This window comes from Sorghum bicolor, chromosome 10 (genome assembly GCF_000003195.3).
Source record: "Sorghum bicolor cultivar BTx623 chromosome 10, Sorghum_bicolor_NCBIv3, whole genome shotgun sequence".
Taxonomy (NCBI): domain Eukaryota; kingdom Viridiplantae; phylum Streptophyta; class Magnoliopsida; order Poales; family Poaceae; genus Sorghum; species Sorghum bicolor.
This window is the reverse complement of record NC_012879.2, coordinates 4,083,889-4,106,506: the sequence shown is the minus strand read 5'-3', so window position 1 is coordinate 4,106,506 and position 22,618 is coordinate 4,083,889. Positions and strand designations below refer to the sequence as shown.

At 42.0% G+C, this 22,618-nt stretch overlaps 2 protein-coding genes across 4 annotated transcripts; one reads left to right on the top strand and one right to left on the bottom strand.

Annotated features, from left to right (window-relative positions):
• On the bottom strand, positions 2,847 to 5,376 carry LOC8070886. Of its 3 annotated transcripts, XR_002448626.1 has the most exons (3): positions 4,053 to 5,376; positions 3,555 to 3,727; positions 2,847 to 3,450 (listed from the first exon to the last, which is right to left on the bottom strand). XR_002448626.1 is itself a non-coding variant. In XM_021450095.1 (2 exons), exon 1 carries the CDS (start codon positions 5,260 to 5,262, stop codon positions 4,072 to 4,074), a length of 1,191 nt encoding a protein of 396 aa, XP_021305770.1. In that variant the 5' UTR covers positions 5,263 to 5,376; the 3' UTR covers positions 2,847 to 3,450; positions 4,053 to 4,071. The 3 variants fall into 3 exon arrangements, 2 of the variants coding, with proteins under 2 accessions (XP_021305770.1, XP_002436551.1); XM_021450095.1 differs by lacking the exon at positions 3,555 to 3,727; XM_002436506.2 differs by lacking the exon at positions 2,847 to 3,450 and having other exon boundaries at positions 3,554 to 3,727.
• LOC8070885 (histone-lysine N-methyltransferase EZ1) lies at positions 12,741 to 22,227 on the top strand. The gene is made up of 16 exons (XM_002437853.2): positions 12,741 to 13,015; positions 14,310 to 14,426; positions 14,516 to 14,844; positions 15,598 to 15,759; positions 16,629 to 16,713; positions 16,826 to 16,975; positions 17,060 to 17,107; positions 17,180 to 17,248; positions 17,384 to 18,090; positions 18,339 to 18,474; positions 18,559 to 18,779; positions 19,795 to 19,926; positions 20,612 to 20,702; positions 21,091 to 21,138; positions 21,215 to 21,343; positions 21,505 to 22,227. The coding sequence occupies exons 1-16, from the start codon at positions 12,920 to 12,922 to the stop codon at positions 21,784 to 21,786; spliced, it is 2,802 nt and encodes a 933-aa protein (XP_002437898.1). The 5' UTR covers positions 12,741 to 12,919; the 3' UTR covers positions 21,787 to 22,227.

The following is a 22,618-nucleotide window of genomic DNA, read 5'->3' as shown; positions in this document are numbered from 1 at the left end:
AGAGCGGCGGCCACGTGGCGGGCGCCGCGGCAGGCGACGTGGACAGCCAGCCCCAGCCCCAGCCCCGGCCGCATACGGGGACGGGATCGCTGCCGCTGCGTCTGCGTGCGACCGCGCCCGGAGAGAGAGAGAAGCCGTGGGCAACGGACGGTGACGGGCCGACGGGGCGGGGAGGGGGCGTGGGCGTCCACGCGTGTGTCCGTGTCGCGTAGCGCGGGGCCGGCCGGCCCCCACAGCCCGACAAGGCAGGGGCGACCGCGACGCCGTTGTTATCCACTATGGTTCGGTCCGGTGCGGGGGCCGGGGTGCCGATGCCGCCCGCCCCGCGGGGCCCTGCCGCCGTGCCGGCCCCTTGGATTTCTCGGCCTCCTCGTCCGTCAACGTGGGGCGGGGCGGGGGACGGGTTCCGTGACGTACTACTACGAGTAGTAGTACTCCACCGTATCGTTGAGCGGCTGGAGTTGGACGGTGGCCGCCGGGGCCATCACCGACTCACCGCTCCCTTGATGCGTTTGGTCGTCTGGGAGCAGCCGCGCGGTGATGATGCAGCAGTGCGATCTCATCAGATCACTGCTCGGGGAGTGGATGCATCGAGCATTCGAGCGTAGTACTTGGGTGTCAGTGTCCTGTCACGCCGGGACACTGAAGGCGATCCACTGATTTTTGGCCGTATGCTGGAGTACAGCACAGGAGTAGTAGTAGGATTTTTGCGTCGGTGGACGGAGCTTCCTGACAGTTCCTTCACAGCGACAGGTGGTTCGATGGCAGCGTGGATAGCGAGCTACGGATCGCGAATCGCGACGCGACTGCCGTCCTGTACTAGCACGTGATTTTCAGTCATGTTTTCGCAGGATGAGAGCAAGTATTACAATAGAGGACTGTAAGCTGGCTAAATGCTGAGGTGGAGAAGAGAAGAGAGGAGAGAGAGGAAAAGCAGGCTGTAAGGGCACTCACAATGCAGACTCTATCATGGAGTCTAAAGTTATTTATTATCTCGAACAATGTGGATTTGGAGTCTAAATAAGACTTGGAGTATTATTTTTTCTACCTCTTTCTTCAATAAATACGGTGCCACATCAGCAAAATACCATAAATAATATGTAATTAATCGTCTTGGACTCTGTGATAGAGTCTTGCATTGGGAGTGCCCTAAGCTTACAGCCAGCTTAGGCACAGGAACCAAGAAATCTTGTGAGAGAGATAAGTGGGCCATGTATTAATAGTGAATAGCTAACTATTATATGAGTGAGCTGGAAGAAGGCTAAAAAAACCTTACAGCCAGCAAGTATGCTGTATTATTAAACTTGCTAGAGTGCTGGTGGGACAGCCAGCCGGACAGGTCGCCGGAGCCTTTCCATACAGAGGAATGAATAGCTGCAGAACCAGAAGATACGCCAACGGAAGCAGGACAGTAAAGATTAATGTAACATCTATATGGAGCCTAGTTCCACTTTTTTGTAAAATAGATATTATACCATTTTTGTTTGTATTTTGATAAATATTATTCAATTATAGGCTAGAGGAGGTTTAGTTTTCCTTTTTTTTCAAAAAATTTTGGATTTTGATCCATCATTTGGTAAAATGAAACTAAACACAATGCAAAGGTGGTTATTCTCTATTTTAGATTTTACCCTCAAGAGGTAAAAAAACTAAAAAAAAGACTCAAGAGGCTCATATTCTGTATTTTGGATGGAACTAAAATATGATCCTAAAAATTTTGACATTTTACATTTCATCACTATAAAGTAGTTGACATTTTACATTTTGGATTCTATGGGCAACGAAACACCCCCTACCTAGGCAGCTAGGCTTTAAAAATTTATGTCGCAAATTATTTTTTTATCTATATTTAATACTTCATGCATGTGCCGTAAGATTTGATTTGACAGGAAATATAAAAAATTTTGCAAAAATTTATAGGAACTAAGGCCTTGTTCAGTTGGCAAGATTCCATGCATGTAGCACTTTTATTTGTATTTGATAAATATTGTCTAATCATGTACTAACTAGGCTTAAAAAATTTGTCTCATAAATTACAGATAAACTATATAATTAATTTTTATTTTTATTTAATATTCATGTGTCGCAATATTTGATGCGATGAAAAATCTAAAAATTTTTACGAAACTTTCTGGGAACAAACAAGGAAGGCCTGGATGTTGTTCTGCTAAACAGCGAAAAGAAGAAAAGGTCGATTTTTTTTTTTGACAAGGAAGAAAAGGTCGATTATCAGCGGAAAGAAATCTACTACAGCCAGACACAGGCATTTCTTATGATTGTTCTCCATCACATCTACCGGCACGGCGGCAAAGCCGTTGTTTAATCATTCAAGTCAACGGCAGGATAAACTTATGTCTGGTAAGGCCTTGTTTAGTTCGCGAAAATTTTTGGCTTTGACTAGTATAGTATTTTTATTTGTATTTGATAATTATTACCTAATCATAGACTAACTAGATTTAAAAAATTCGTCTCATAAATTACAGACAAACTATAGTTAATTTTTATTTTTATCTATATTTAATACTTCATACATACGTCTAAAAATTCGATATGATAGAGAATCTTGAAATTTTTTTAAACTAAACAAGGCCTAAGTTCGAGACCGAGTTTCCTAAAAAAAAAGTTCGAGACCGAGTGACTTGTTGATCTCCCGAATCCCGATACTTAATCCTCATCCCTGTATCAAGATGTTATCTAAAACTTGCACCTGAGTATATAAGAAATGGTTGCCCTCCTTCAGATTTGCAGTTTTGCAGATATTTTCCAGAAACAACGCTTACTCTAAAATTCATTTTTCTTTGTACACATTGGAGTTTGGACATCAAGTTAGCAGTTGCACACTTGCATTGCATACAAAAGGGCATATTTTTGTCCCCATATGTTAACACAAAAGAGAAGCAGCTGTCTCAATTAGCTCAATGACTAACCTGCTGCCTATGTTCTCAAACAAAAATTAAATTAGTACTTCTGGCTGAGGAACTCGCCCCAAAACTGGTGTTTGATATGGATGTAAATCAAATGAGAAATAAAACTCTGTCTCGTCTGCTTAGTTTCCATTCTAACACTGCTCTAATGAACCACAACCGCGGATTCTTGAAATCACATGATCTTTTCCCATAATAAAACAGAGAAAAGTGTTCAACTATCAAAAAGTTTAGTGGTGAGAAATAAACTTACATACAGGTAAATCAATGGTTAGGTACCCCAAACTCCCATACCCTTTTTGGCCAGAAGGAAATAACTGAGCCCTTCCTAGCAATCTATTAGAATAGAGCATGGGATTCAATTGCCAAATAAATACAAGTGCCAGAAAGATAAGTTGTTTCTAGAGTTGCTTGGAGAAATAGAGAGCACAGAGCAGGAATGATGCTCTGTATGGAATTATTTGATGGTCAGCATCAAATAGCCGTTAGGAATTATTCTTCAATAGCCGTTAGGAATGATTGTTTCCTGACAAACATGATGGTCAGCATCAACAAAATTCAGGCATGTGCAACATTTACTGGCTGAATTATTTGATGAAATAGGAGATCCTAGAAAAGAGAACCTCTAACCTTAAGCAGAATAGCAGTGAGCAAAGCATGAAACAATCATGCCTCGGTATGAAAAGTTAGTTCAGGAGATGTGCAGGAAGACAATACAAGCATGTGAACTATGGTGTTGGTTGCTTGGTTGGGTTGGTGTAATTTCATTCTGGAATCTGGATCCTGTGGCTGTGGGAAATGTGCTGAAAAACAAATGAAGTTTGGCTTAGAACTCAATACAAGTTCTTTCCAATTCTCTGGAGATAGCACTAAAGTGAACAAATGTAATCTGCTTCGATGCGAAAGAAAAACTAAAAAGGTGAATTAACTCAACTCAGTTGCCAAACATTCCTATGACAGAGAGAGTGAACCACTCATGCAAACTGATCCATGGTGCAGTTACTTCTCAAAGGAAGACAAACTTGTGACTAGTTCTACAACAGTTTGCTAATTTCCACAGAATCATTTGATCACGTCACATGTACAGAAAACAAAATAAATGAATCCATCCAAATGTTTACTGCTTACCTGTTAACACACATGAACCTCACAAGTAACCATCCTCTTCCTCGTCATCACTACTCCAAAACATGCTATCAAATATGCCATCTGTAATGTCCTCATCAGCGAAGGCAGATATTGTCGTAGCTCCAAGCAAGTTGGTTCTCATTCCAACAATATCGTCAACAACGTCATCAAAGGCACTTGCATCCCAATCGCCTATGAACTGCTCACCCCGCTCATCTTCCTGATCTTCCCGGTACTCTGCAAATGTGCAACTCCTCAGCATCTCCTCATCAACCTCCCCATTCTCAACTCGGTCCCATGGCAACCAAATGTCAGCAACCTTGCCAAGAGCGCGGCAACCGTCACCCACCACGACCGTCCTCAGGTCGGCAGCGCGAGCATTCCGCACAGTATCGGTGAAATCCGAGTCGTCAGAAACGAGCACCACCCAATCGACACCACAGGCGACGGAGTGCTTCACCTGACGCTTGAGCGCGTGGTCCGCGGCCTGCGGCTTGTCGGAGACGGTGCGGACGTGGACGCCCGCGCGTCGGAGCTCGGAGGCGAGCCCATAGCCTACCTTGGGGGTGAGGAGCTCCCGCGCGGCGTCCTCGTACTTGGTGTTGCCGGAGATGAACCGCTCGCGGAACTTCTGCCGCTTCTTGCCCTTGAGGGAGCGGAGGCGGGAGAGCTTCTTGTTGCGCTCGCGCTCGTGAAGCTGGCGGAAGTGGCGGGTGAGATCGGGGCGGGTGGGGAAACGGCGGCCGCAGACGGCGCAGGAGTAAGGCACGGAAGGGGCGACGACCCCCGCGCGCTCGGCGCGGTCGAGGGCGCGGCGGTCGCGGCGCTCGGCGGTTACCCAGACAGGGAGATGGGAGAAGGCGTGGCGGTTGGCGAAGGCGGAGACCGAGACAACGCGGCCGAGGAGGGAGGCAGCGCCGATGAGGGCGGTGGCGGCCGGGAACGGCGGCCCGCGCGGGGGCTTGTTGTCGAGGTCCCACAGCACCACCACAGTTGGGGACCGCGCCGTCCAAACGCCGTCCCGCCCGCGGACCATCTCGACGTCCGCCGATGCGGACGGGTTCTCTGCTTCGGCCGCTGCCACCGTCGCTGAGGCGCGCCGAGTGCGGAGGGAGAGGTGAAGGTGCGAGTGGTGGGTGCGATGGACTTGGAAGGAATGGAAAGGGGCAGTGTTGGGCGGGAGGTGGAGGAAGGAGAGGGCAAGGGGCATGGCGGCGGCGGCGCTGGGCGGGAAGAGCCGTGCGCGGGGAGGCAGGCTCGGATTTCACTGGTGAGTGTGCTGATTGCCTGATTGTGGGAATGAAGATGGAGAGAAAGAAGACGACGGACGCTTCGTATTGGAGAGAACAGGATAATCTTTTTTTTTCCTTTTTCTTCTGAGCAAGAAGTATGTTTTTGCGAGATATACTGCGTTCCGTCTAAAAATATGTAGCCATTGTGTTCGGATTCTTCAATCTCCGTAAAGAAAACAAGGGGAAATTAGTAATTAGGTGCAGTATATATATAAATATAAACTTCTTGGTAAAGAAGAGAATGGGAGATTAGGAAAATAGTTATGAACTTATGAGTTTTATAGATGGTGTTTGGATACCATAACAATTGGTCTTTTTTATGCCAAGTTACCAAATAGGAGACCAAATATTGAGTTCATAATGTGGTCTTTGGTGGTTAGAGCCCATCAACACTTATTAGCCCTTAGACTTGTTAGCCCTTAGACTTGTTAGCCCTTATTATTTCATAATTGGTTTTTGGTTAGTCTATTAACACGTGATGGACTAATGTTTAGCCTTAGGGTCCAAATACTTCCTTAAATTTTAGGCGTTGTAATGAGAAGAAAAATTATTAAGTAGCTTTGGAGCTCAATAACTCATATGCTCTTTTGGGCCATCAAAAAAACAGCCCACTAGCCCATATTAAGTCTTATATATTTCCACCCGCAAACCCTGATGTTGTCTACTTTCCCCCACTCCCTTTGGCGGCCGCTGCAGATGGCTAGCACAGGTGAGTGCTTGCACTTCCGTACCATAGAGGGCAGCGCACTAGCAACGCAGTGGTTAGAGCGCGTTAGGAGATGCAAACATGGCGCCGGCCACATCATCGTCGGGGAAGAACTTGTCCTTCTAAAACAGGTTCTTTGTTGTTTCTCGATCCAACCCCTCAATCTCTTGCTAATGCTAGCTAATAGTTGATCATGCATCTGTGCAATTGAATGTTGAATCCTAAAGTGCATCATCGCACAATATTAGATCAGAATTTTTGATTGATGCCTTATTTGTAGATGTTTCAAGTTGAAATTTAATCTTGGTGTTTGTTGATTCTCTTTTTTCTCTATCTCATGAAGTTTGTGCCAAGCTCACTTATTAGATGCTTGATGAAGAGGGAACTAATGCCCCACATGTTTATGGTGGATGTATCCCCTTGTCCATGATTTAATGGTTATAGTGTCATCTTCTTCCTTGTCTTTTGTCGACGTTTTGTACCGACTCATATTTTTGTAGCTATGTGTATGGATTTTCTTTGTGTGTCTAGAGCACGAGTGCTCAAAGTTTGCATTGGGAATGCAGATGAATGAGGGTTGAGGTTCTATGCTTTAAGAGTATTAGAATGCTTTCAATCCTCCTATAGAGAGCCCTGGTTACAATGAAATAGAGGGAGAGAGAGAGAGAGCTAAAAATGAAGAAGGGATAGGTTTTGTCTTTCCTCCAACGTGGCGTTGGTCATTGTCCTTCGTCTTTATATCCTTACCTAGGGATGAAATCTTGGAGATCGTGGGGCTCTGACTCGAGTGTGCATCATTGAGTCATGGCATCAGTGGTGCCAAAGGGATAGGGATGCCATGTTTCTATCCTTTTGTGTTGTGTTGTAACTTCAAATCCTATAGTTATGGTCTCTTTTGTGCAAGCATGGGTAAGCATGCCTAGCACCAATGTCATGATGGACTGGTACGGTCGCTCTTTGACTTATTGGGAAGATAGATCATTTGAGTCCTAACGAGGAGTTCAAATCTTCATTTGGTCATAACTAGTATAATTGCTCCTTTTTCTTCAAAGAGCATCCAAGTTTCTTGGGCATCAGAAGACCTTTAATCTAGGTTGGTAACACCAACCTAGACTAAAGTGTCTACATTAGTCAGAATTGGTGTTACAAACCCATCTTAAAGGTCCTCTAACGGGTTACTTCAAAAGAAAAGCATCCAATCTAGACTCATATGTGTTGTGTAGGTAGGGTGAAAAGGTAAGCATGAGGCAATACATGAGGATTTGGGTGATAATCCCATGAGGCACATGGGTGGGACGTATTATTCTTTTTAGACTCTAGGACCTTTAGTCTGGGTTTAAAGCAATCAAGACTAAAGTACACTTTAGTCCCGGATTCATAGTCCTAGTTGGACTTGCTTTTGGTATATTTCCCTTCTTGTCCTTCGAAGGATGAATTACATCTCAGCCCTTTAGTTTGGTTTAAAGCAACCGAGACTAAAGAGTCATGCCTTTAGTCCGTCCTAGATTTGTAGTTCCAATTGGACCTACTTTTCTACTAGTGCGAATACCCTCATGTTGAGCCATTAGAGGCCTTGGTACAACTTACTTCTTATCCTTTGAGGGTCAGATTACATCTGAGCCCCTTAGGGAGCTCGAATGTTCCCCTTATAGGGTCGGTGGGGATTTAGGCTAGGGTGAAGCCTATGGCGGTGGCTCAATGAGTGTACTTCGTGTGAGATTGATCTGTCTAGGCTGATGGCGAATACACACTAAGTTTCATACAAATACCCATGGGTGAGGGTAAAGCTGGTAATGGTCAAAGAACCAAACCAAGTTTACTATAGACCAATCAAATTAAGCACAAGAGACCAATCCAATCCACTCCACCGCCTTGCTTGTGAAAACCAAACTAATCTAGCCTAGTAGAATCTTCAACCTCAAACGAATCAAAACCCACGGGTTGAAATGGGTCTAGTCACTCTCCAACACCATCAGTAGACCAGATGATTGATTAATCTAAACAATAATTATTATATCTCATCCATCTCGAGGGGAGCACTACTACATAATTTTTTCTGAGGTAAGCAAAAGTGATTTTCCGAGGCGGGCATCACAACCGCGTCGGATCTAAGGTCGTGGTAAATCAACGATTTACCGATGTGGTTTGATGCCCGCCACGACGCCACGGTTAATAAAATAAAAAAAGAAAAAAAAGAAAAAAGCCTGTATCCAACCCTAATTTGGCCTAGATCTACCGCCTTGGGTACTGCCGCCGCCGCTGCCAGGAGCAGGCCACGCGCACCACCGCTCCTTCTCTCACCGTTGCACCCGAATCCGCCCTCCTGGCAATGGATCTGCCCTCCCGACGACCACTGTGGAGGTGTTGCCCACCGATGTGGAGGTGGAGGAGCTCGCCGTCGTGCCTTCTTGCTTCAAGTGTGAGAGAGGGAGGGAGGGAAGGGACGGCCGCCACCGTCAGCCTCCACCGGATCCGCCTTGCCCGCGCCACCTACATCACCCTCCACTAGATCCACCCAGGTGGAGGTGTCGCTCGCTTTAGGTGGAGGTGGATGAGCTCGCCGAGGTGGAGGCGGACAAGGTTGTCGCCGTGGTGAAGGTGGACGAGGTTGCCGCTGTGGCTCCATCCTTGTCATGGCAGTGTAGGAGAAAGGGAAGGGGCGTGCGGAGCCGGTCGCCACCAGAGAGAGGGAGAGCGCTGATGAGGGAGAGGGAGTAGGGGAGGAGGAAGGGCGCGTGCGGCTGAATGAGGGAGAGATTGAGGGTTTAGGGTTTTATTCTCAACATATATATGTGACGTCGTGTCGGGCCAAGGTGGGCCGAGGTGGATTTTGAGTGGGCTTGACGATATTAACCGAGGCGGGCCTTATAAGAAGTCCGTCTCCGAAAATGAAGGTATTTTTGGAGACGGGCCTCTTATAAGACCCGCCGGTTAATAGATTTTAGGAGACGTTTATTTTGTAACCGCCTCCGTAAATCTATTTTGAGAGGCGGTTGTTTATAACCGCCTCGGTTAATAAACAATATCCGCCTCAGTTAATCCTAGACATTAACCGAGGCGGTTGAGAATCATGCTTGCCTTGGGAAAAAAAACTGAAACACCTCGCAAAAAAGATTTTTTGTAGTAGTGGAAGCGAGTTGGCATTGGTCATAGGCTCAAAGAACCCACGTGACTTGTGCATTGATGATGCAGATCTTGGGATAAGCGATGTGCCAACACCTTTCTTTGCTCGCAGCACCATCGACTCCTAATCAATAAGCAGGATAGCCGACGCCATCAATGTCTGGTCGTGGCCAGTCGTCAGGTGCCGTCGTAATGGATGAGGAATCAGGGATAACAAAACTAGAGTCAAAGATTGCACGTAGGGCATCAGGTTTAGGAGACCGCACTATTTAGAGCCAGATCGATCGAAGCCAATTCGTTATGATGGCTAACCTAGACCAGACCAACCCAAAAGTTTGCTCAACCCGTTTACTCCAAACAGGCCTTGTTTGGACCTCATGGCAACACTTTAGTCCTACATTTTTAGCCCTTTTTTGCCATGAGGATCCAAATAGGTGGGCTAAAGATGAGCAAATGGATAAACATTTGCTCTACTAGAGGCCCTAGACTAGGCTAAAAGTGCAACACTCTCTTTATCTCTCTTCTCCTTTTCACCTTTTAATGTCTTTTGGCACATAGATCCAAATACCCCACTTGGACTAAACTTTAGCACCTTTAGCACAAGGGCTAAACTTTAGCTCATGGCGAATGAATCTAAACACCATCTAAATAGGTCCAATAGAAAAACCAAACCGTAAAAAACGATTTTGACCCAAATCATTACCAGGTTTAGGTGAGGGTACCCTTTGTACTGGTACCTTTGAACTTGATCTTATCCTAGTGAGGGAGTCATTAGGTTTATCTTCTCTTCCTACCACTCTATCTACCTTCAACGAGGTCTATACTAGGCTTGGGCAAAAAAAGACCAAGAAACAAACCAAAAATATCGAAACAAATTTTTCTACCATGAAAGTGAATTTATTAAACAGTGTAAAATATGCTGAGTTTGAATATTGTTATATTATTGATTGTATTATTATAGACTATTATTTTATGTATTTGTGGTACTCTAGTCTTATAGTCTTGTGGATTTTTTATATGTATTAGATAAATGTCTATGAGTTGCGTAGTGTGATCAATTGGCCCCGTCTATGACAATGTACTTCTTGAAATGCACACATAAGTTTTTTCCCCCAACTCTATTCAGATTTGGTTTTCATTCGGTGTGCACATGTTTAATTGCATCTATGTACATCTATCTAATAATTTATATTTGTACAATAATGTTCCTATTCTAGTCTAGGAAATAGAAACTGCATAGAGGCACCGTAGGTCCGTACCTTGAACTTCCAGGCCTCTAGCCTCGGCCGGCATTGTGTCTCCGGGTCGCAAAGGATTTTGTTTAGTCGTGAAAAGTTTTTAGATTTTAATATTTTGGTCTTGCTTAGATCAAAAAGTTTTTGGATTTTGATATTGTAGCACTTTTATTTTTATATGACAAATATTGTTCAATCATGGAGTAACTAGGTTTAAAAGATTTGTCTCATGATTTACACACAAACAGTGCAATTAGTTTTGTTTTTATCTATATTTAGTGCTCCATGCATGTACGCAAGATTCGATGTGAAGAGGAATCTTGAAAAGTTTTTTGTTTTCGAAGCGAACTAAACAAGGCCTGTAGTATTTTCGTTTGTATTTGACAATTATTGTCCAACTATAGACTAACTAGGCTTAAAAGATTCGTCTTGTAAATTACAGACAAACTATGCAATTAGTTTTTGTTTTCGTCTATATTTAGTGCTCCATGCATATGTTATAAGATTTGATGTGATGGAAAATTTTGATTTTTTTTTGATTTTTGGGGTGAACTAAGGCTTTGTTTAGTTGGGGAGTGAAAAGTTTTTGGGTATCACTTTGCATGTTTCATAAGATGTTGGAAGAGGTATTTGGATAGTAATAAAAAAATAAATTACATAACTCGTCTGGAAACTGCGAGATGAATTTATTAAACCTAATTAATCAGTCATTAGCACATGTGAATACTGTAGTAGCGAATTAGGCTTAAAAATTCGTCTTGCGATTTACAATCAAACTGTGTAATTAGTTTTTGTTTTCGTATATATTTAATGCTCTATGCATGTGTCAAAAAATCGATGTGATGAATGAAAAATTTTTATAGGTGGGAAACTAAACGAGGCCTCCAGATCGACAAGTTACCCGCCTGCCATGGGGCTCCGGGATGTTCGCCCCAAACCATTTTCCTGTGCTTCTCCCCTTGTGGATAGAAGGAAACTATATTCCGGTCTCACGGTTGTTGATGCGTGGACACAGCTTCCTCCATTCCTTGTTAGGGATTTGTATTTTTGACAACGTAGTCATAGTTTTTGCTGAGGAGCGGGCCTGATGCGCAATGGCGGAGTGCAAACTCACGGTATGTTTCCATGACTAGTGTTGGGCTAGCTTAATTAGCGTCGTAGACAGATTGATTAGCGCCAAGGTACTCACGATTTACATGCTTCTTTTTGTGGTAATACAAAAGCTAGTGAGGCCTTGTTTAGTTCACCCAAAAAACTAAAAACTTTTCAAAATTATCCGTCACATCAAATCTTACGGTACATGCATGAAATATTAAATATAAATGAAAACAAAAACTAATTACATAGTTTGTCTGTAAATCGCGAGATGAATCTTTTAATCCTAGTTACTCTGTAATTGGACAATGTTTGTCAAATAAAAATGAAAGTGCTACAATATTAAAATATAAAACTTTTTGATCTAAATAAGGCCTAAAAACCATTCACGGAATCACACGTCACTTTCGTCGGATAGGAGTGTATGACAAGATCACGTAGGACACGCGGTTTGACCAAGTGAGGGGTGAGCCAGGGTTTTTAACGTGGGCGTTTAACGTGGCCATGCGGGATAGCGCTCGTTTTTTAACGTGTGGATCGGATGCGGTGCGATATGACGATACACTTAGTTGTTTTTAGGTACATAAATGTATTTGGTACTATTATTCTATATAAAATCATGTCAAAATTTTGTTTTTGAACCTGCTATTATATGTCTATGTTATCATCAATTTGATTTTTTTTTATAAACAACGAAACTAAACCAAAAATACTGAAATGAAATTTCTTTATTATCGTTTGTTTTGAAAGGAACTGATCAATACTTATTTTTTGAGAAACCGAATTTATGTGGAACCGAAGTAACAAACCGGAGCATGCAGTAATGCCAAATGCCGAGACCATAAAATAAAAAGACGAGCACACTGTTTTTTCCTACCATAAAATAAAAGACGAGCAATTTCCTACCATTCTACCATAAATAAAATAAGAACCTAATAAACGCTCACGCTCACGCTGACCAACGCCATACCCGCCGCGGCGCACCGTTTGTTATCCGACGCAGCCACGCGCGTTCCCTTTTAGCACCACGTTCCCACGAGGAATCTCCCAGCTCCCACTGCCATCCGGTCCCACGAGATATCGACCCCACTACTCAGTGACTCTAGATACGATCAAATCTAGTTATATCGCCCCCCCCCCGGCAGCTGGCGCCACGAGGTTGACGACAGGTATCCGGTAGGCAGGCAGCCAGCCCGCAGACAGCCCCACAGGGCCACAAGGTCACGAGCCGCTCATTTTTTCAAAACAAAAACGCCTCCTCTCTTCCGCAGCCCGCAGGCCGCAGCCCCGCTTCACCTCTATCCCTCCCCTCTTCTCTCCTCTCCCCCACCAAATCCTCGTTCATTTTTTTCTTTAATCCAAGCGACTTCGCGTGTGAGAGCGGGAGAGCGCGCGAGGCTAGGGTTTCCGCGGGCGATGGAAGCAGCGGCGGCGGCGCCGCCGGCAGTGGCGTCGTCCGCATCTGCATCGGCTTCCGCGGGCCGGTCGCGCCCATCTACCAGCGCTGCCCAGGTTCGTCTCTCCCCCTCCTGCGGTGCTGAGGTTCCGCGTGCGCCGGTCGGCGTGTCGTTCGCGTCTTGGGTCGAGGGGGCAATGCTGATTGGATTTGGTGGCCGATGCGGCGGCGATCGGTCGGTTTGGAGTAATTCGAGCAGAGATCTGGCGGCGTTTGCGGGGGTGTCGAGTTGCGGGCGCCGGATTTCGATGCCGAGCTTTAGCTGACTGCTCTGTTTGTGCTGCTGCGCGTGTGCTCTCCTTTAGCGAGGTTTCTGTCTTTGTGGCGGCGGTAGGTGGGGTTGCCGCGGTGTTTTTTTCTTTTCTTTTCTGGAGACGACTTGGTTTCGTTTCAGGTTGTTTTCAGAGACCGGATAGTGGACTGGTCAACAGTAGACTGCATTCCATAAAAAGGTTGATGGAATCAGAATAACTACTGTACTTTCAGCTTGGAGCTGGATTCCGCATTTTTTTTTCTGTGAGGCTGTATCGTTTTTTTCCAGTGACTTGTATATTGAATCCAGGGAATGTAGCTTGGCAAGCTACATCCCTGCTTCGGATTGTTTTGGTTCTGAACTCCGAAGAGCTGGCCTATATTTTATGGACTTGTTCCATTTTTCACATAGAAGGGAATTCTGGGGGTGCAACCATCATATACCGTGTGGTGATAACACAGTCAGCACAATAAGGAACACTACAATAAAAGTTGTTGTCATGTTCTTAAACGGTATTCAGTTCTCTATGGTAGTATCTTACTCATAGCAGAATGCGGAACTAAGTAATTTTTGCACAACATTTCATGTAAACAGTGTGCTCACATAAGATGATGTGAATGCGGATACAGCTGACCTTATACAAGAATGAAGTTAGTTATATTTAACTGTTATATGTAAACCTTTGGTCTGGAATCAGAAAATTCTTGGACTCAAGGAGTATATTTTAAATGTCATTCTCTAAGTTTTGTTCATCTGGTGAATGAATCAAATCAATATGATATAACTCAGGGATTTTATGTATGTGTTCCCTTAAAATATTTGTTTTCTATGCAGTGCATTTGTTTTTTTCCCTAGTCTAATTCGTGTCTTTCTTGTGCAAAACGGTTAAGAATTATGTTAGAATTGAGTATCCATTTTTCTGTTCTGATTTATTTTTATTAAGAATGTTGGAGCTGTATACATAGAGAACCATTTGTTGGGTTCTGATAGTGATATTGATTTTGATCCAGAGCTGTTTGCCATTTAATCATATTAGCTGGCATGTGGGTTTGTACTATGCCTGCTGTGATTTATTTTACTGCTTCTGCTTTTCTTAGGACACCACTATTACGGCTGTGCAAGCTGGAGAAGAAAATGCTGCCTCCCCCTATGTTTTATCTGTTATTGACTCGTTAAAAAAGAGGATTACAGCAGATCGTTTGACTTACATTAAGGTGCCTTGAACTTACATATTCTGTCCTTTTTCAGAATATTTGTACCCCATATTTATGCTGCTAATTTTCTTCTTTTCATCCCTTGCCAGAATAGGATAGGGGAGAATAAGATTAATCTCAGCAGCTATACACAGAGGACTTACAATTTATCAAAAAATAGGCAAATTAATACATCAAAGGGTACTGATTTGGCATCAAATTTGCTCACAAAAAGGCAAGATGATGCGCTATGCACCCTGCATAGTTATGATATTACTCCGGTTGACAAAGATGGTGGCAATTTTCAAGATGAAAATCCTTTCTCCTCATCAAATGTTATTTTTGGTGGAAATCTTGGTCCCAAGAATGCTATTAGACCAATTAAATTACCAGAAGTGCCAAAGCTCCCACCTTATACAACATGGATATTTTTGGACAGGTCAGTTTATAATCATAGGCTTTTCTTGGCATCCCAAACCCTGCATACACTATCTAGGTACTGACAATAGAATGTGTCATATACATGTTAGAACACATTTAGCACATGCAAGATTTGGTGTTCAATCTTTATTTCGATTTTCCTAGTGACCCTTTGGTACCATTTTTTTTAATTGCCAAACCTGTCCCTTTGCTAATTGTATTTTATTACAAGAAATGTGGTGGAAGCATATTTTGCACTAATGTTTCATATGGTTCATTTCTAAAACTTGTCAGTTTTAACCAAGTTTATAGTAAAATGCACCAACATCAAATAGTTTCTATGAACTGGAAAAGCTTGGTTGAAGTTAGAGAAAAACTTGTCTAGTGCATTTATTTGGTACTGTAGATGATAATGTATTTTTCTATGAACTTGGTTAAAGTTAGAGAAGTTTGATTTGGGACAAAACTAAAAGGACCTACTTTTGAGGACAAAGGGATTAGTATGTTACAGTATTTTAAACTGATCTTGTTGTGTTGTATTGTTGCCAGATTATGAAAATGTAATATTTAACAGTAGTATGATATTGGGATATTTATGAAATAGTGTGCTACAATATTTGATGGTAGACGGTAGTATACTAAGTGCTAAAATAGTTGTCCCTTGGCTGAAAAATAAATGCAAACATGTATGCAAGAGGCATCAGTTCGTTTTGTGGTATTTCACAAGATTAAGGTCTCTTGAGATGTAAGGGTTTCCTGGGGTTTCATTCAGGAACCAGAGGATGACAGAAGACCAATCTGTACTTGGTCGACGGAGGATTTACTACGATACCAGTTGTGGTGAAGCTCTAATTTGCAGTGACAGTGAAGATGAAGCCATTGAGGATGAGGAGGAAAAAAAGGAATTTAAACATTCTGAAGATCGCATTATTCGGTATGGAAGCCTGTGTTATTTTTCTTTTGCATTGGCGTGGATGGTGTTTGAGTTATGCACTAATTTGTGATTGATGGATGTGATGATTTTTACAAATACAATTTGTTGAAGGAATACAGTTGCACTCAACTTTCTTTAATGGAAAAGTTACATATTTCTTTTTGAGTTGGAATAGGTTACATACACTGCTGCTATATCATTGAAATATGATAAGTTGTAAATCATCAGAAAACATTATGTGCTTGTTCAAAAGTATGATGCCTCCAAGCTATCATGTGGAGTTTGAACTCAATTACACATTTGTAGCCAGTGGCGGACCCAGGATTTGCTCATGACTAGGGCCTCTACGTAGCAGTGAAAGCGATTATACATTTCATTTTTTTACACAAAAGTTTTTAAAAAGGTTAATACTTGTTTTTGTTTCTTTTCTATCGTTCTGGTTACTTCTCAGGGCGCAGGAAATAAATAAACTGAAATACCCAAGGAGAAGAAGAAAAAACTATTAAAGGAGGCAAACATGAAGTGTAGGGTGAACTAATGTCGCTAACTGCAACATATACTTCTAGCTTCAAGATTATGGGCTCTAAAAGGCTCTAGAATTACGTGTCATAATCATATCAAGGATTATGTTATTTTCTTAAATATTTTCTGTTGTAGTTTGTGCATGGTGTTTATGGTTGATATATTGATTCTGATGTTAGGCTATATTTTGGCTGCAGACTTTGTTCTATTGTATAAAATATATTAATTAAATATTAAATTTATGTCTTCACTTGTAGGATAGATCATCGATTATGAACTGTTGTGTCTGCTTGTTTCCACTTGATCAGTTATATCATCTAATAGCCTGCTCTTTTGTACTTTGTTAGGATGACAATTCAAGAATGTGGCATGTCTGATGCTGTACTGCAAACACTAGCTCGATACATGGAGCGGGCTACTGATGACATAAAGGCTAGTTTCTCTTTTGTTTCCATATGACTCATTAAAGGCGTGTATGAGAAAGGTGCCCTTTTTCCATTTCATCTACGAGATCTGACGTATAAAATGACATCCTTTTTTACAGGCCAGGTATGAAATCCTGCATGGTGAGAAAACTAAGGATTCTTGCAAGAAAGGAACTGAGCATAATGCCAAAGTGGAAGATTTGTACCGTGACAAAGATTTGGATGCAGCATTGGATTCCTTTGACAATCTGTTTTGTCGACGATGTCTAGTACGTCTGACTCTTAACTTTCAGATATTCATTTCTAGGACCAGTGTGCTGACAGACATTTCTGCTCATTGGTGATGCTGATAGGTGTTTGATTGCAAGCTACACGGCTGTTCTCAAGATTTAGTATTTCCTGTAAGTTTTCACAAGTTGAAAGAGTTATTTCTAAAACTGTGTATTTACTTGATTTGGGTCTTCTTTGTACAGACAGAAAAACAGACAGCTTGGAGTGGTGTTGATGATGGTGTACCCTGTGGTATTCATTGCTATAAACTGGTTCGTATTTTGTTGTGAATGACATCAAATAGCTGTTTTTGTGGTGTGACAATTTAGCCTTCTGAAGTTCTGAACTTTGAAGCATAAGCTCATGATTTTGCTTTGGTACTTGTTTTGTTAACAACATTTTTGCAGGCCTCTGAACCAGATTCTGTAGCTGGAGTTGATCACATGCTTATTGATGTTGAGGAGCCCGCTCGCTCATCAGACAATGTGATGAACCAGCCAGGCCCAAATAAGAAAAAGAACGGCTCCAGTGGAAGGAAGGCTAAATCTCAACAAAGTGAAAGCTCTTCAACTGCAAGGGTTATCTCAGAAAGCAGTGACTCAGAAGTACATCCAATAAGCAATAAATCTCCACAACACTCCCCTAGTCCCTCAAAAGTTAAAATTGGGCCGAAAGGTGGAATCAGAAAGATTACCAATAGACGAATCGCCAAGAGAATTCTTATGAGTGTGAAGAAAGGACAAAGGGAAATGGCATCATCTGATTCTAATTCTGTTAGTGGATCCTCTTTGGCAAGGGACATGAAGCTTAGATCTGATACACGAAATGGAAATAAGGAATTAATTGTATCCTCACAACAGAATTCTCCAAGCACAAGAAGTTCCAAAAGGAAGAGTACACCTCAAATTGGGAATAACTCGGTTTCTGCTGAAGTTTATAATGATTCAACAGAGGAAGCAAATAACCGTCATTCAGCAACTGATGGTTATGATAGTTCAAGGAAAGAAGAATTTGTCGATGAGAATATATGCAAGCAGGAGGGTTACTTGAGATCCTGGAATGCAATTGAGCAGGGACTTCTGGTGAAAGGATTAGAGATTTTTGGAAGGAACAGGTTGGGTCTTTCTCCTAATATCAAACTCCAGATAGCTCATAGTGATCTGAATGGTGTTCCTTGTGCATTGAACTTAGGAATTTTGTTTCCCTTAGTCTCCAAATTTCTTGAAATTCATCTTCTGTTTACCTTGTGAGATCACATAAACATATTGGAGATCTTTCTACTGTAATTGTAAAAAAGCAATTTAATCTTGGTTTAGCTAATCTCAATAGTTACACTGAACCCATGGTTTGCCTTTCACACAGTTGTTTAATTGCTCGGAACCTTCTTGGTGGAATGAAGACGTGCAGAGATGTTTTTCAGTATATGAATTATATTGAAAACAGCAGTGCATCTGGAGCTCTTAGTGGTGTTGATTCTCTTGTTAAAGGATATATTAAGGTTGGATTCACTGTGACCCTTATTTGTTGATACTTATAGTCAAGCCGGTAACTTAATTTGGTGTTGTCCATGTCGATGTCCCAGGGTACTGAGTTGCGCACAAGGTCAAGGTATTTTAGAAGGCGAGGTAAAGTCCGTCGTTTGAAGTACACCTGGAAATCTGCAGGTTACCATTTCATAAGGAAGAGGATTACTGAAAGGAAGGATCAGCCTTGTCGACAATATAATCCATGTGGTTGTCAATCTGCATGTGGAAAGCAGTGTCCATGTCTTACAAATGGGACATGCTGTGAGAAATACTGCGGGTGAGTTGTGTTTTCCTTTGCATCAGCTTATTAGCATGCATAAATTTGGTTGTCAATCTGCATGTGGAATGCAGTGTCCATGTCTTACAAATGGGACATGCTGTGAGAAATACTGTTGGTGAGATGCCTGTTTTCCTTTGCATCAGTTTATTAGTATGCATATTTTTTTATGTACAGCTTATTCTTTATACATTTTGTATCTCATTTTGAATAACTAATACATTTTTTTTCTGCTCTAAAGAGGGGCGGTGGAGACCTAAGGGTCACTAATTGACAACCCTATGCAGCATTATCTATCATAATTTTACCTACGTTTTGCTGATATCAGAAATGTTTTATCCGTTCTGCCAGATACTTGCCCTTTGTTTAGAATACAAATTTTTCTATGTTAGTCTTGTTGCAGGCAGACTCTAATCAGGAATGGTTGCCCTTCTGGTTATTATTAAAGGTGTTGGTCAGGGGAAAAATTATAGTATAGACAGTTAGAGATTCACTTTGGTTTTCTATGCTGTTGCAACGCTGTGGTAAATGAAAATCAATTCTTTTCTGATGCTGCTCTTTGAGTTGCTGTCTTGTCGTGGCCCTTTTAATCTAAGAAACATTTGTATTCAAATATATTGTGGCAATGTTTGGATTGTTGCTTGAACCATACCATCTAGAAACATTTGTATTCAAAGATATTGTGGTGATGTTAGACCATGCCGAAGTGTGCCTGTTTAGATTGATGCCAATCTTTGGCTTGCCAACACTCACGCTGGTTCACACAGTTAGTTCACATAATCTTTGGCCTGCGTAATCCTGTGCTATTTGTTTGGCTACCCCTGTTGGCAGGGCAGACACACAGGTGTTATCCAAACAATCCATTTTGCTGACTGTTTCTTAGTTTAAGCATTTTTTGTTCTTGATTGGGAAGGAAATTAGTATGTGGCAACATTTCACTACCATCCTGCTGTTGTAATTTTGTGATTCATTACGTTCTTTTTGTGAAAGCTTATCCCTTCCCTTATGCATTCAGGTGTCCAAAAATTTGCAAGAACCGTTTTCGAGGATGTCACTGTGCAAAGAGCCAGTGTCGCAGCCGCCAATGTCCATGTTTTGCTGCTGACAGGGAATGTGATCCGGATGTTTGCAGAAACTGCTGGGTTGGGTATGTATTTTAAAATCTGAGTCATGGCCATCATTTACAGTGACACCTCCAAATTATGTGTTCTCCAATCACACCCTGGTCGTTTACCACACCTCTTTTTTTTTTTTAAAAAAATATATATGTTCCTTATATTTCACCACCAGAGGTTGAGACTAGTTGCATGAAGCCATGAAAACTGTAGTTAAATACTGAACTAAATGTTAATTTGTGTCTTTGCAGTTTTTAACTGGGCTGAAACATGCCTAGTTTCCCATTTAACAGCTATGAACTCTGGGGTTACATATTACACAATACTAGGCTGTATGTAATTCTGTTGGGTTATATCCAATTTATACAAGATGATTTACAAAATGTAGGCTTTAGTATCAGCGTTCTGCTGACATGTATAGGCAATTGTCTCATTTAATTTGAACTAGGCTTTACGACTTCAGGAATTTTCCTAATTTAAGTTTTCTATATGTGTCAACCAAAAAATTGAAGATTTTTTCAATTTTTTCATGATATGCAGTTGAGTAGAAGGCAAAGAAAGATTGAACAAATTTATCATTATCAATAACTAGTTATAAAAAAGTTTGTTCAAATGGTTCCTCATTAGTCATTAGAGCTGATTTAAATCCATAATTCTTTTCTAGAATAAATCATCAGTACACTGAACTACAGTTCACTTATATTTTCCAACTTACAGGTGTGGTGATGGTACATTAGGAGTTCCAAACCAGAGAGGAGATAATTATGAATGCCGGAACATGAAACTGCTTCTTAAACAACAGCAAAGGGTAATTGATAATATACCCATGCTATTGGCATGTTGCTTATAATCCCGTGAAGATGATAATTGATTTATCTATATCCATTTTTCAAGAAAAAAGAACTACAAATTCTTTTACAGGAGATTCTCAAGTCTAGCTTTCATTAAACTGTATCTGGTACTTGTTATTGTGATATGCAAGTGATTTGAGTGCAAAGGTCTAAAATCCATCTGAGTTTATGAATGAATGAGATGGATTTTAGAATGTGCTCTTTTTGTGGTGCACTGAGGCAACATATCTTGTGGTGCACTGAGGCAACATGTCCCAGTAACATATTCTTACATTTTAATGTGCTCTTTTTGAAAAAAAAATTCATCAAAGGTCTTTACTTAGTCATGACTCATGATATTCTTAGGTCTTACTTGGAAGATCAGATGTCTCTGGCTGGGGAGCATTCCTCAAGGTAAAATTATTCATCTGTTCTTTTCCGTTCGTACTTCTCTTTATGATGTCTTATCTGTCTTTTCTTAAACTTTCAGAATAGTGTTACCAAACATGAATATCTTGGTGAGTACACTGGGGAACTAATCTCACACAAAGAAGCTGATAAGCGTGGAAAGATATATGATCGTGAGAACTCATCATTCCTTTTCAACCTGAACAATGAGGTAGGTGTGCAAGATTATCCTCTGCAAGCATTCAGTTATTATACTTGGCTGACCACCTGATGGGACCAGCACTGTATTGTGCCTTTATGTTAACTGAATTTTTCAACTGCTCTGCTTTGTCCACTGTCTGCCACATGCTGACCTGTACTGTTTGAATGCAGTATGTTCTTGATGCATACAGAATGGGTGACAAGCTGAAATTTGCCAACCATGCCCCTGACCCGAATTGCTATGCCAAGGTTATCATGGTAGCTGGTGATCATAGAGTGGGCATATTCGCCAAAGAAAGAATCCTCGCTGGCGAAGAGTTATTCTATGATTACCGCTATGAGCCCGACAGAGCTCCTGCTTGGGCCCGGAAGCCTGAGGCTTCGGGAGCAAAGGATGATGGGCAACCGTCCAATGGGCGTGCAAAGAAGCTCGCCCAAAACACAAGAGGCTGAATCTGATTCTGATTCTTTCATTGCTGGGCCACAAATTTGGCAGCCATTCAACCAAGAACCTGTCATTCATAGGACCCAATTTATTTAAACTTGTCACTGTAACTCGAATGTTTTATTTGCTTGAATTCTCCATGGCAGCTGGTCCTGCCATCTGTAGAATTAGCTGGCGGGCGACTGATCTGATGTAACATGAGCTGCTGATAGGTAGCGTGTGCCCCTTTAGAGCCTGATTCATGTGGGGGCACGGTCAGAGCGTTTCTGAGGCAACTAGGGCTGTTTTTGTTGCCGCAAAAGTAGCATGTTAAGCTGCTTTAGTGCAATTTATCGGCTAGTTGTACAAGGAGAATTGCATTAAATTAGGCATACTTGGAGTACAAAATGCCGTCTATATTCTGTACTTTTACCCAAAAGAAATTATGCCATCAGTTGATCTGTCTGGAACTTCTTTTCACCGTGCGAAACTCACCCACAGTGAGTGAGAATGGAGTCTGATTTCTAGTACCGTGGCTTAGGCTTCGCACCACGCGGTCGTAGATCCTCTATGCAGAAAATGATGTGCAGTAGTATTATATTATACTTGACTTATCTTCACTATAATTGAAAACTTTTTGGGCCGTTAGACCAGACAAACTCACCCCTCAACAAACTCACCTCTCAACACCTCACGCCGCAGTCTCTCCAAGTCAATCACGATTCATCTCAAAATTGAATCCATTTGAATCCACCCCGCCTGCCGTTCATTTGAATCCACCCCGTCTGCTGCCACAATCTACACCTCCCTTCCTCTTCCAGTGCAGCGGCGATCTATGTACAAGTAGAGCACGTACAAGCA

Excerpts from the sequence above, each read along its gene's own strand:
- LOC8070885 (XM_002437853.2), top strand. The coding sequence starts at position 12,920 with ATGGAAGCAGCGGCGGCGGCGCCGCCGGCAGTGGCGTCGTCCGCATCT. Across the intron at positions 21,139-21,214 it reads GCTGGGGAGCATTCCTCAAG|AATAGTGTTACCAAACATGA; the intron begins GTAAAATTATTC and ends TTAAACTTTCAG. Across the intron at positions 21,344-21,504 it reads TTTTCAACCTGAACAATGAG|TATGTTCTTGATGCATACAG; the intron begins GTAGGTGTGCAA and ends GTTTGAATGCAG.
- LOC8070886 (XM_021450095.1), bottom strand. The coding sequence starts at position 5,262 with ATGCCCCTTGCCCTCTCCTTCCTCCACCTCCCGCCCAACACTGCCCCT.